The 14,677-nt window shown below is 43.0% G+C and overlaps 2 protein-coding genes across 2 annotated transcripts; one reads left to right on the top strand and one right to left on the bottom strand.

Annotated features, from left to right (window-relative positions):
• Positions 1-7,368, top strand: si:ch211-214j8.12 (uncharacterized protein LOC100000539 homolog). Its single transcript, XM_046350249.1, is given in 7 exon segments — positions 1-3,189; positions 3,418-3,534; positions 4,047-4,377; positions 4,522-4,688; positions 5,439-6,504; positions 6,507-6,591; positions 6,833-7,368. Coding segments are annotated over 5 exon segments (1,935 nt in total). The 5' UTR covers positions 1-3,189; positions 3,418-3,534; positions 4,047-4,142; the 3' UTR covers positions 7,215-7,368.
• Positions 7,369-11,216: 3,848 nt separating this feature from the next.
• Positions 11,217-14,677, bottom strand: LOC124036102 (AN1-type zinc finger protein 5-like). Its single transcript, XM_046350248.1, has 5 exons — positions 14,480-14,677; positions 13,938-14,040; positions 13,747-13,832; positions 13,355-13,474; positions 11,217-12,941 (listed from the first exon to the last, which is right to left on the bottom strand). Exons 1-5 carry the CDS (start codon positions 14,640-14,642, stop codon positions 12,793-12,795), a joined length of 621 nt encoding a protein of 206 aa, XP_046206204.1. The 5' UTR covers positions 14,643-14,677; the 3' UTR covers positions 11,217-12,792.

The following is a 14,677-nucleotide window of genomic DNA, read 5'->3' as shown; positions in this document are numbered from 1 at the left end:
TAATTGTCACATAACAGCTAATCATTCATTATTGAAAATCTAACTATCAAACCTGCAATACAAAGACCACACAGCTGAAGGTGTCCTGCATAGTGAGTTATTTCCCCTCCTTTCCACTTTATGTCTGCCCAGTCTTCTTTTCCATGGCAGGATCTTCTCATATTGAAGTGTTATATTTTTATGTAAACATAATGGAATTCTGATTAGTTATAGGCAAATGAATACACAGGCCTAAACTGTATGCTGATTTCCTTATCACTATAATCTAGTAGAGGTCATTTATTTTATGCCCCATTCTACACACAGCCTAAATTATAGGCACTGAACCATTTACAGGACAATAATGAAAGTAGCATATAGGATACAACCCTATGACAGAGTGAATACATGTAGAGCGTTTGTAGACTTTAAGAAAAAAAAATTAAGTGACAGTTTCATCAGTACGTGCTTAAAGAAAGTCATATCGCAAAGATCACAGATGACAGTGCCCATCAAGTCTATGACGATAGAGAATGAATTGTAAGCACCAAAGTGTGTTCGTCAAAATAATATCTGAGAATTTCAGTTGTTGAACATAATACTTGTATTTGCAATAGCAATTTATGATATATGCAGTTGAAGATTATTTCATGTACCAACACTACATGTAGGACGGACATAATACATTTCCACAGAGGCATTTTTCAGCTCTGATTTTCCCACTCAGAATCCAGAAAGGATATGACAATGGGGCCAGCACACGACGTAATACACCCTTACAACCATCTCATTTTTGATCTTCTTGACTTGGTATCTGGTAAACTGCTGTTAGGGGTTAGTGTACTCCAGTAAAAAAGGGTTGGTTTAGATTAAAAACGATTTCCCTGTGTCCTTGTTCATAGGGGCGTGAGAGACTAGTCAGTGGTAGAATTGAGTTGGCTCAAACACCCACAGACCCACAAGGTTGAGGTTACTCATGGACAGTAATTAGTAAAACATAAATGTTTTTTTTTTTGCATTGTGTCTTCCATCTGTCCAAGAATAGGATCCTACGTGTTAGGAAATATTTGTTCCCATACATACAAAGGAGGATGTCTCTCCTCATACCTCTGGCACTTAGTCAGACTGTGTAAAAACTTTAGATGGGGCCGGCAAAGGAGTTCCATTGACTAAGCACCACGGAGACCAATCAGGAGAGAATACATACAGGTCAAGGGTGCCAATTGAAAGTCAAGGGGTGTGTCTGTGCCTTTTGGATTACTCTCTTGCAAACAGAGAACCCCTGTGGTTCAAGTCAAGAGCTACCCTTCCCCTTTCAGTCTGCTCTGCACATGTCTGAAAGTGACCGAGCCAGCAGCCAAGAGAGTTTTTCATAGTATTTCATAAAAAAATATACATGTATGAATGGATGTAAAATGTTTATGTATTAGATCCAGTACAATGGCATAACTATAGTCCATTGACTATACAAGAGTAGTCAGTGGACATTCTGAACTTTGTTTGAAGTCAGTAGGTCACATGACCAAGGAGCTATTGAAATTAGAATGTTTGTTTGAAAAATTCATGTAAAAACGTGTGAGATGAAAATGGACAAACTAAAGGTTTTGCAATGTGTAGGCCCACTGAGTGTACATTCTGAACCTTGTTGAAGTCAGTAGGTCATATGACCAAAGAGCTATTGAAATTCAAAAATGTAAATAAATCATTTTAAATAGTGCGAGACATTAAAAAAGTGTGTGCAAAATGTGTCTATGCCATCGGGTTATCAAGAACCAGTTTTGAAAGTTTTAGGAGTAATGGTTAAAGAGCTATTGAAATGAGAAAAATTAGATTTGTCACTATGTTGACGGTACCTAACTGCTGTTGTTAAACGTAAGTAAAACTACAGGCGAATATCCTACCTGAAACTGGTTTTTACCTCGGTTGTAAAATGATATATAATTGCATGAAATGCGTTTATAAAAGGCCAAATTTTTCCCGGACCCCTAGGCTACTAAAAAATGTTACCCATGTACGCAAGTTTTGTAAGTGCCTCTACTGCTCTATGCCACTAGGGTAATGCGATGTTAAAAAATATATATAATCATGTATGCCTTGACTACGAGTACTTCAGCTCCCCAGGTCACACCCATTTCGTGCTCACTTTTTGTTCCGTAGCCTCCCGATTTGCACATTTAAGCACTGATTGTCAGTGTATGTACCTTACCTGTAGGTAGGCTTTATGTGACTGATAACATGTGCAGAATATGTTCCAAAATAAAACGTTTAACGGAGTTAAGAACATATCGTAAACTCACTCCACAACGAGCTTGAAATGTCACGGATTGAGCAGTCCAATTGGTACTGTTTGGGTGGCTCAACCCGTTGGAAAGTTGTCAAAGAGGGCTGTCACGATATGTTCATAAGTCCGTTACACATGGCATTTCTATTTAATGTTTGTACATGTTGGCACATATGATGTACATGTTATCAGTGCGAAGCAGAGGTTCACTGGTTGAGACCAGTATGGGGCAGTCGTACAGTGGAGGTTAACTTGAAGAAGAATGGTGACGAAGGAGATGACAGCCGGTTTACGATCCCGTAACCAATTGTGCTATTGTGTTTTTGTAAACATTTCACTGTAAATTCGGTATTCGGCGCATGTGACAAATAAAATGAGATTTGAACTTAACCCCCTTTACACACGATACCGCTCCGTTCTGCTGATCGAGGGACTGAGCTCATTGATCCAGAGAGGAAATCAAGCACATAACATTTTGATTACAACTGCTGGGACTAGTTTGATTATTTCAATGTAAATATAATCTCCTATAGGCCTACATACAGTATTTTGAAATACACTTTGAGTTTTTAACATCCTAATACCTATCAACATTGGATGTTATACCATTTATATTTAAATTATTTTGTACCAATTCCTCAAGATAGAGGTATGAAGCGTACTTAGAACTAGGATAAATGTAGCCTCTATACCTATTTGTGTGTACAATAACAAATAAACATAGGACGTCACTATAAATAAATGTTCTTCTTATGCAACATACAAATGTATGTATATGTGTGATAGATTATAGACTGAGCTAGACGCATCTACATCCGTTTTAAACACTAACGGTTGGGGTTCTTGAACGTTCTCCATAATTCCTCACCCGATGTCAACGCCCCGGACCCGAACACCTACAGTCGGATTCTAACACCAGGAAATAAACGGTAAATTGGAAAGAATATTGTAAAATATTGTATTGCCTGTTTTCAGCTAAAAAAAATAGTGCGAGTTAAGCTGTTGTCTAAGTAAACAATAAAGTTGATCTGACAGTGTTGCATCCAATTTCGTACCCACAAATAAACTGTTAATGGCGATAGTACGTTTGGTCTATGTTGTGTTCATGTGCAGTTTGTTGGCAACGATACCCCTAAATCAAAGGTTGTTATTTTAAGGTACAGCTGATAAACCTTTTAAGGTAAATTCAACAGTAGGTCCGACCTACTTGGTACTTTCAACAATACGGATGTCCCCCTTCGCCTCCCCCAGGCTCAAGGGTTGCTGAGAAAAATGTATGTCAGCCGAACTCCTAAGTTTTATTATATTTCAAATATGTGAAAAATTTAATTTTTGTAATTAACCTTTATTTTTACTGTAGACTGTAGCTTTATTACAATGATATTGCTCTCCTTATTACAATGTTATAACTCTCTTTATTACAATGTTATTACTCTCTTTATTACAATGTTATAACTCTCTTTATTACAATGTTATTACTCTCTTTATTACAATGTTATTACTCTCTTTATTACAATGTTATAACTCTCTTTATTACAATGTTATAACTCTCTTTATTACAATGTTATTACTCTCTTTATTACAATGTTATTACTCTCTTTATTACAATGTTATAACTCTCTTTATTACAATGTTATTACTCTTTATTACAATGTTATTACTCTTTATTACAATGTTATTACTCTCTTTATTACAATGTTATTACTCTCTTTATTACAATATTATTACTCTTTATTACAATGTTATTACTCTCTTTATTACAATGTTATTATTCTCTGCCCTTCAGCTGCATATATTTTCCATATCTGCAAGGACACAATGGTGCCAGTACTGTAGACTACATTGATCTTTGAACCAGCGAAACGCCAGCTGAGAGTTGGAGATGCCTCTATTCCGTGCCATGATGGAGCTCAGGGCTGCGAAACGGGTAGTGAGAAAGAGGAAGATTAGAGGACGGGGAAGATGGGAGGAGGATGATGATCATCCTCCCCGACTGACCAAGCTTTGTCTGTGGAACTTGGCGGAGAACATGAAGGAAGTGTGGGTCAAAGACTACGCTGACAACTACATGGATCAGTACTTCTTCAGATATGTCATGGGCCCCTTCACCCTGCTGCGTGAGTCTGTCATAGGAGCTGGAAGGGATTGTGTATGTATATGATGCCATTGGTGGTCATTTGTAAATGTGCACATGTCCACTAGTTACTGGTAAAAGTGTGTGTGTGTGTCTGTGTCCCCTCTCTGTCTGTCTCTTTCTCTAGCGGCTGAGCTGGTAGAGGAGCTCCTGTCTGTCCTGTCTTCCAGGTGTGAGTTGTCCCGTGCGGCACTACACCTCCTGTTGATCCCTCAGCTCAGAACCCTATCTCTTGGGGGCCACTCTGCTCTGGTCACCCCCAGCCTCTGCACCCTCATCGGGATTCGCTGCCAGGTTAGGACAGGCTTTGGTCCCCCTTATAGTATGTGTTACAGTGAGCTCCTAAAGTATTGTGACAGTGACACATTTTTTGTTTTGTTTTGGCTCTGTACTCCAGCACTTTGGATTTGAAATGATATAATGACGGAGGTTAAAGTACAGACTGTTAACTTTAATTTGGGGGTATTTTCATCAATATCGGGTAAACCATTTAGAAACGACAGCACTTTGTATATAGTCCCCCAATTTTATGGGACCAAAAGTATTGGGACAAAAATGTAGTATTTGGTCCCATATTCCTAGCACGCAATGATTACGTCAAGCTTGTGACTCTACAACCTTGTTGGATGCATTTGCTGTTTGTTTTGGTTGTGCTTCAGATTATTTTGTGCCCAATAGAAATTAATTGTAAATAATCTATTGTTTCATTTTGAAGTCACTTATATTGTAAGTAAGAATAGAATATTTAGCAACACTTCTACATTAATTTGGATGCTACCACGATTACGGATAATCCTGAATGAATCGTAAATAATGATGAGTGAGAAAGTTAGACGCACAAATATCATAACCCTAAGACATGCTGCTAACCTCTCACCATGACAATAACAGGGGAGGTTAGCGTTTCTGGGAGAGTATGAAATGTATCCCTCTAACTTTCTCACTCATCGTCACTCAGTGCTGGAGTACAGAACCAAAACAACAATAAATGTGTCACTGTCCCAATACTTTTGGAGCTCACTGTATGTATGGGTTCTCCTTCAGAGCCTGCATTCCATGGACCTCTCTGGAGCCCAGCAGGTGTCTGCCCATGTCCAGTGTGACCTACTGGGTTGTCTGCCTTCCCTGCGCTCCCTCTCTCTGGCTGGCACCCCTTGTGACAGACAGGTTGTGGAGATGGTTGCCCGCCATTGCCCCGCGCTGCGCCACCTCGACGTGTCCCGCTGCCACTTCCTGCCCCCCGCAGGCCTGCTCTGCCTGAGAGGTTCCTCCTGCGCCTCCCCACCCCACCTCAGCAGCCTGCTGGCTCTGGATGTGGGCTTTGGGGAGGGGGATGGAGACGGGGTGGCTGCCATGGCCTTCCTCCTGCTCTCCCTGCCGTGGCTGGAGAGAGTGGCAATGGAAGGCCTGGGGGAGGCCTGTGGCCTCATACACAGCAGGGAGTTCGGAGGGACTGAGGAGCTCACAACCAATGAGGGGATGCCCAGTCTCTGGGAGGTGTGGAGGGAGAGGAGGCAGAGTGGGAGGGTCACAGACACAGGCGAGATATCAGGAGCGGATGTGGAGGAAATTGAAGAGGAGGTAAATGACAACTGTTTCTCGTGGGCGAGTGAGGGTGAGAGTGAGGATGAGGGTACAGGTGAGGAGACAAGGGGAGTTGGAGGTGGAAGAGGTGACGCCCAGATGAGAACAAGGAAGGAAATAGAAGAAGACAGTGTTGAGAAAGGAAGAGAAGAGGGAGTGGGGGGGGCAGGGGGTGAGGGCTTTACCTTACGTCTAAGGGAGGCGCAGGGCATGTCTGGTGGGACTCTGGAGGCTGTAAGTCAGCTTTGCCCCGAGCTGCGCTCTATATCACTGGACTGTGAGGAGGATGGGCCTAGCCAGGGGTCTTGTCTGGCTGCAGGCCTGGCCAGGTGGGCAGGCCAGCTGAGGGGACTCTCTGTGCGCTTCACAGGGCCCCTGGATGAGCTGCTACCTGCCCTGCGTGCTATGAAGGGCTCCCTGGTTTCTCTCACCCTGGAAGGGGTAAGAACCAGCTCTCAGACAGACATGCTGGAGCTCCTCCACGCCTGTCCCAGGCTGAGGAGCCTCGTCATCCACGCTGAGCCTCCTTTAGCCCCCAGGAGGAAGAGGAGGATGAGGAGGACGAGGACAGGGATCTACCCTGTCTACCACAACTGTGCTCTCTCTCCCTAAAGTAGGTCAACTGCTGTACAAATACAGTTAACTCGCTATGCTCTCTCTGTAGGGCGTCATAGGTACGACTCAATGGGCCACATGACAGCTGGATATCTGTATTTAGTGTTGACTTCCCCAGGATGTAAGCACCCCCCCCCCCGCTCCCGCTATGGTGTTGCACCATTGTTTAAGCTTCTGTATATCTCTTCCCATTGAAGTTGTGATATCCTGTTCAGTGCTCATCTGTCTCTCTCCTCCAGCTTCTCCTATGACCAGCGCCAGATGAAGACCGTCATGTCCTGGAGGTCTCTGGGGGGGGTGCTGTGGAGCGTACTATCCGGCTCTCCCCTCCTGGAGAGGGTCTCTCTGGTGGCAGTGCCTTGTCCGCTGGAGCCTGTGTTCCAGAAGCTTCTGAAGCGCCCTGCGGCCCGACCCAACAGCCCTCCACTACAACAACTATGCCACCTCAGCCTTGTCCGCAGTGACGTTTCCATGGAGACGGCGTCGGGCCTGATGACCATCAACAAGCATCTGAGCAGCCTGGACCTGAGAGGCTGCTGGGCAGTGAGCCTGGACAACATGAGGCAGCTACAGAGGACAGCCACCAGGAGGCAACGTTGTATCACTATCACCTGGACATGATGTGCTTTACATCTGCCAGGCAGGGGCACCCTCATTTACACATACTGTGTGTTTGGGGCAAATCCAACACATCACTGAGTACCACTCTTGATATTTTCAAACATGGTGGTGGCTGCATCATGTTATATGTATGCTTGTCATCGGCAAAAACTAGGACGTTTTTTTTTATTTTTATAAACAGAATAGAGCTAAGCACAGTCAAAATCCTAGAGGATAACCTGGTTCAGTCTGCTTTCCAACAGACACTGGGAGACGACATCACCTTTAAGCAGGACAATAACCTAAAGCATAAGGCCAAATATACACTGGAGTGGCCTAGTTAGAGTTTTGATTTAAGTCAGCTTGACAATGGCTGTCTAGCAATGATCAACAACCAACTTGACAGAGCTTGAAGATTTTTTTTCAAGAAGAATGTGCAAATATTGTGCAAAGTTTCTAGAGACCTACCCAGAAAGACTCACCGCTGTAATCGCTGCCAAAGATGATTCTAACATGAATTGACTCAGGGGTGTGAAGACTTATGTAAATGAGAGTTCTGTATTTAATACATTTGCAAACATTTCTAAAAACATTTACTTTTTCATTATAGGGTATTGTGTGTAGAAGGGTGAGATAAAAATATTTTAAAAACATTTTGAATTCAGACTGTAACAACAAAATGTGGAATAATTCAAGGAGTATGAATATTTTCTGAAGGCACTGCATGTGATCGTGTGAAATTATTTATTTTCAAATACAATCTTTTTGGGCTTAGTTGTGTCCCTGTACAGGGACCAAATCAAGCGGAAATTTCAGAGCGCCAACTAATAGTACTCGATACAACTCAAACTTTCATTAAAACACACATGCAAGGTACTCAATTAAAGCTACACCCATTGTGAATCTAGCCAACATGTCAGATTTGTCAAATGCTTTCGGACGAAAGCATAAGAAGCTATTATCTGATAGCATGCAACCCCCGAAATAACCAAAGGGGACGTAAACAGAAATAATTAGCGTAGCCGGCGCTACACAAAACGCAGAAATAAAATATAAAACATTCATTACCTTTGACAAGCTTCTTTGTTGGCACTCCTATGTCCCATAAACATCACAATTGGGTCTTTTTTAGATTAAATCGGTCCATGTATACCCAAAAATGTCCATTTATGAAGCCCGTCTGATCCAGGAAAAAGCACCTTTTCAAAACGCAACGTCATTTTTTTTTACATTAAAAAAGTTGCCTATAAACTTTGACAAAACACTTCAAACTACTTTTGTAAACCACCTTTAGGTATTAATAAACATTAATAATCGATTAAATTGATCACGGGCTGATCTGTATTCGATAGCAGCAAGTCTTGAAATCATCGACCATTTTCTCCCTTTCATAACTTCCTTCGGTGTACCCCAAGACAGGAAGTGCCTATTCGTCATCCCACCAAGGATAAACCAGAACTGAATTGCCAGTACTGGTGACATCGTGTGGAAGCTGTAGGCATTGTAAACGGGACTCTATCTATTTTCCCTGGCCATAGACAATTCAGAGACTGGCGGATGGATATTTTTTTTGTTAACAGATTTCCTTGGGGTTTTGACTCCTAAACACGTTCTGTTATAGCCACAGACATGATTTAACCAGTTTTAGAGACTTCAGAGTGTTTTCTATCCACACATACTAATCATAAGCATTTACTATATTCCTTGCATGAGTAGCAGGATGTTGAAATTTTGCACGATTTTTAACAAAAAGCTGCAAAAAAAAAAAAATTGCAGCCTCCTAACAGGTTATGTAAATGAGAGTTCTGTATTTAATACATTTGCAAACATTTCTAAAAACATTTACTTTTTCATTATAGGGTATTGTGTGTAGAAGGGTGAGATAAAAATATTTTGAATTCAGACTGTAACAACAAAATGTGGAATAAGTCAAGGAGTATGAATATTTTCTGAAGGCACTGCATGTGATCGTGTGAAATTATTTATTTTTGGGCTTAGTTGTGGTCAATTTGCAGTGTACAAATTATTATCATTATGTTCCGGCCTCCTGACCATCCATTTCGACAAGGATCGGCCTGCGGCTGAATCTAGGTGCCTGCCCCTGTTGCAGAATTAAGCAATAAGGCCTGAGGGGGTGTGGTATACGGCCAAATACCATGGCTAAGGGCTGTTCTTATGCACGATGCAACGCAGTGCCTGGACACAGGCCTTAGCCGTGGTATATTGACCATATATCACAAATCCCCGAGGTGCCTTATTGCTATTATAAACTGGTTACCAACATAATTAGAGCAGTAAAAATAAATGCTTTGTCATACCCATGGTATAGTCTGATATACCATGGCTTTCAGTCAATCAGCATTCAGGGCTCAAACCACCCACTTCAATATATATTATCACTATAGACAAAAAAAGATTATTTTAACAATGATAATTTGTCAAAAGCTTTTTAATTACTTTTGTATTGTATACAATTACATAAAATTATATTGCACTCAATAGATCTACCTACAAAGTTGCTGAATTTGTAGTTTACCTGACTCTGGCTGCTGCGTTGCCTCCAAGAATTTCTGGAATGCCTAAAGTGTCCCCGGGCAGATCCTTTGTCACAATATCCTCTAATGCTTGTCCCCAGCAGGTGGTTTGCAGTTTCAAACAGTAATGTAAAACTAGGTCAAGACAAATAGCATGTTTGCTTTGTCCCAATCACTCAAAAGTTGTGACCTCTTGACCTATCGAAAGGCCTTAGTCATGTTAATGAAACACTTGACTTTCACAATAAGTTACTTTTTCCCCCATCACTCACTAACCAACTAACCCTTTTCTCCCACTACCCCTCCCCGGTTCCCTTTCAATGACTCAAATCTCAGTGATTCAAAGGAGCTTCCTTGATGGCTACTGACACTTAATGTTAAACCTAGAACAAGGGCAAGCCTGCGAACCTCTCTTTTTCTCTTTATCCATTTAGTCTGGGCAAAAGAGAGGAACACATGTCAGAAGGATTGTTAATGATGGAGAAGCAGAGAACAGGTCAAAAGGAATGGAAAAGGTGTCTGTGTTTAGAGTGTTCTGTATGGTAAGGGAGTGCGTCTGATCGTTGGGACCGGGCTGACTGGTCTAATCTGGTTACGCTCCGAGAGCTTAGTGACGCTACCTCAGGTCACCCCTTCATAATCTCAAGCCTGTCCATTTCCCATGTTCACCATGAACTCGCCCAATTCTCTCAAAACACTCCACTTTCCCCTATGGCCCTACTTGTGAGCGTGCTCTCGTTCCCTGAATCCAAAACCAACCCCAAGCCCCTCCTGTATGGCTGGGGGGGAAATGTTGTCAATCTAAAGGAAAGAAGCTATTACCGTAACACTTATCCAATCCTCTCAGATCTACATTAGTGGCTCGGGTGTTGGGGCTAGAGGCCAATTTGGAATTCAGAAACAATCTCCTTTCTTACCTTAGTTCCCCTAGCTCAGTGTTCCTTCCCAACTCCCCACAGTAGACAGAGGTGCATTCATGTCATATCCACATCTGTCACTGTGATGTCAAACACTGAACCAGCTTTCCAGAAATACACAAATGGCAAGTGAAATACAGACACCCATAAGAAATTAAGGGTCTGTCCGCTAGGGGGGGTAGGAATGTGTGTCTGTCCCAACCCCTAGAGGGAGGCTACAGGACCTCCCCAGCTGTTCATGGGTCAGGTTGAACAGAACACGTTGGTTCTATGATCCCCTGGCACATGTCCCACATCAGCAGTCCTCTTTTTTTCCTTCATTCACAGAGGCAGGGAGGAATGGCACCGGGGGTGTAGAGCAGAGTAGTCATCTTTGCAGTCTCCCTCTCGTGCTCTCTCCCGGGCCTGCACTGTCTGAGCAGCTGCCAGCATGACTCCTTCTGCCGACGCACTCCCCCACCCCAAGCCTGTGACAGGTGTGCAAGAAAACACCGGGGTTGAAAACTGTGCTTCCAAACAGTCTGACTGGCCCACATATTTACTCATATAATGTAAACAACCAGGCCTTGCAATGTCTCTGTACACAGTCTTTATTTACATGATACAATTATGCTGTAATGCTGGGTAGCAAGATTATGTCATTCATAAATATCCGTTTTTTTTGTACAAATTTGCATAACTAAAAGGAAAAAACTGAAATGGATACCTTTGTTTTTAAGGGTAAAAACCTCATCCCTATGGGAGAAGAAAAATCTACACAGGACACACTTGTATCAATGTTTCACACAGCCAAGGATAGTCTCACACACACACGCGCTGCTCTAGATCAGTCACACAGACCAATAAGGGAAAGAAAGCTGAAAAGATCCGTTGGAATCCAACTCTGGAATCTAGTTATCAAAATCTCAGTTCTGCCATGCTCCTGTAGCCTTGGAAACATGTGCAGAGCTACGGGATATTTTGCTTCACACAATCTGACACCCATGTGTTCACTCAAACTCACTGAACACGCACACCAAAATCAACACAAAGCAAGGCTGTCTCATATACCCTAACTTCACAACTGCACTGAATACATGTGCTAATATCAGTACTATGTTAATGTATATAAAAAACAGGGATTAAACATGTCTCTCAGCAGATACAATAATGACCAAACAATTCATTCAGATATTTTACATGATTTAAGATATTACTGCATGGGGTTGCTCTCCCATTCACCTCCCCCATATAGCCAATAAAAACAGATGGGTAGTGCCTAAGTCTCACCCAGAGAACTGCACCAGGGTCAATGCACGCAAGCCTCTGCCGAGACCACAGTTGGGAGATTCTGACCTTAGATTAGTCTAGGATCTCCTTGACTAAAAGTCCTGTCCCACATGATAGTTGGTAAAAATGTGTTTTTGTACTCCTTCTCACACCTCTTACAATGACCATAAAGACGGGCCACGGCGTTCGGGTGATCAAACAGAAATAGTGCCTAAGGACTGCTTTAAAAATGTCAGAGGTAACCCATTCCTCTGGAAATAATGAAGTGATTGTAAGGGGAGACGATAAGGAAAAAGCTTCACGTGGACATTGTGATGAGGAGAAACATGACCTGCTGCTGTGGTAGGCAGGTCACAGTCTGGGGGATAAAAGCCCACCTGCATTTTGGGAGAGCATTTTGGGAGATAGTCATACCTATCTGACAACTGACCCGACTGACACTAATGGGAACGGAACGTAGAAATGGAGATTCAACTGAACCCGTCGGGATACTGCATGTGCACACAACTTTAGAAAAGAATAGCTGTTGGCTATTTGACAACAAAGTGGCCAAACAGCTCACGGGCCATATTTGGGATAGAACGTCCAGATAGATATAGGTTCTGCAGAACAGATACGTCTCTCCTGGGAAAGTTACCCTGGGCTGCTCTTTTAAAATCTTTTTTTTTTATATATATATACAGAATATCAGCAAAGAGGGAAAAAAATTATAATAAACGTAACAAAAAAGTGACCGTTCATGCATCTCCCCAACGGGCAGGATCTCTGTCCTTTCTCAAGGTTGTGACTTTAAAAATGACATCCTTTTGCCACTCGTGCCAGTGTTCATGTCAAGGGTTCGACATCATACTCTAGTCTCTGTGTGGATGGTTCTTAAGCCTATATTCTCTGGATCTTGTCAGCGACCACAACAGGGTTCTCCTTGCGGATCTTGGCAGCTGCCTCAGCCTTGTAGTCGTAAGGACAGTTGTGCTTGTCGGAGTACCGATGGACACCACAGAACAGGTTCCCACAGCGACAGTCGAACCCTGGAGTAGAGTAGAGATTAGAGGGGAACCACAGTATGAACCAAACACCAACTCAATAAGAATTAACCTCTGATAAGACCAAACACACAGGAAGACTAGGGTTACATTCCAAACCACCTACGATGCAGTCGCATTGCGCAGATGACCAGATAAATAATAGATATTGATGGGGTTCCTGCGTGTTACACACCATTTATGCATAGTAGAGATCTGAGGCCAATCACAAATGCGGAAGTAGTGTTTTACATTGCAGAAATGCCATCAGTATGACTTGACTATTTGTGTAACTGCAGTGTAGGTGGCCTGGAACATGGCCAACCTCTTTCGCAAGAAGGCATGACGTCGTATGCATTGCTCAACCCTGTCATCCCACTTCATTTGAGAAGCACCACGTCCTGCTGTGGCACGCTCACCTGTGAGGCCCACCCTCTTGCGGCACATGAAGCACTTATTCTTCTTGGGCTTGGGGGTGTCCTCCTTGGCCTCGTCGCCGCTGGCCTTGACGGGGCTAGACGCAGTAGGCTGACTCACAACTGAAGTAGAAAACAGAGGAGAAAAGCACTTAAATATATACTTCTTTCAGTCTTCGGATTCAAATAGAACTGTTCCTGTGTTATTTTCTGAGGCAGTCTCAGCACTCACATACAAGGTATTTTTAATCTGGTTTATTTTAGGCAGCCTCCGTGTTTGAGGCTGTATGTAAAACCACAGTTGATTGCAAAGTATACAAGTCAGGGTGCATCGAAATAGCCAATGCTAAAGTGGGTCGAACAGAGCAATGTTTCCCTCTAGAAGTGTGTTTTACCAGGCTCTAGGGAATCTGGGTTATCCTCTCTTGAGATGCTCATCTCGGTCATTTGTTGAGTCACTGGAAGAGAGCCTTGAATAGTTCTGCAGAGTGGGCGAATGACAGAAAATGATAAGTTACAGATATGAGAGCGCATAAAGCAATAAGAGATCCATTGTAGCACATGCGGACAAACAAGCACACCTTACCTAGCCATGTCTGTAGCAGAGCCGGATGAAGGGTCTACTTTGGCAAGACTGGCCTCTAGCCTCTGGATGGCTGAGGCCTCAGAGGTAGGACTACCGACTGCTCCTGTGACACAGCAAAAGCAAAACATCAACCTCAGATGGGAGACGAAACTCAATTTTGGTTCAACGGTTTCCACTCAAGAGTGCAGCTGGTCCATAACGTGTATGCAAATTAGCGTTATCGCGATACCAGAATCGCAATACTCCGAGGTATCTTGGCAATGAAACAAAACATGAAGTGGGCTAAATTTCCTGAGAAAAACAGTCCTATTGTTGGAAACAAGCAGCCTCACCCAGAATCACATGTTTCCTTTCCAAGCAATAGCACATAATGTGTCATACAGTAGGTTTTTTTAAAGGACCAAATAGTATCTTAGTATCGCAATACTGGTATCGTGACAATCCTAATGCAAATAGTGATTTTTAGGGGTGGAGGGAGGGGGACGCACTGTTTGAAATAGATTTGTGTGGTCAGTAAGAGAGAGGGTGGAGGGGGAACTTACCCATTGGGCTAAGTTGGCTTAAGCTGCAGTCACTACTCTGCTGTCGGTTCAGATGCTCCTTGTAGCAGACCGAGCACATGCCGTTGTTTCTGGGGTTGCCATAGAAACCACAGCCAGTGGCACAAAGCACAGGCGTCAGGCTCGGGTTCGTCTCTTGGGCCATCGCTGTCAACAAATGGGAGCAAGGTGCCTTGTTAG

The sequence above is a fragment of the Oncorhynchus gorbuscha genome, linkage group LG05 (assembly GCF_021184085.1).
Source record: "Oncorhynchus gorbuscha isolate QuinsamMale2020 ecotype Even-year linkage group LG05, OgorEven_v1.0, whole genome shotgun sequence".
Lineage (NCBI taxonomy): Eukaryota > Metazoa > Chordata > Actinopteri > Salmoniformes > Salmonidae > Oncorhynchus > Oncorhynchus gorbuscha.
Note: the sequence above shows the minus strand (reverse complement) of the source record. Positions and strands in the feature narration are given on the sequence as shown.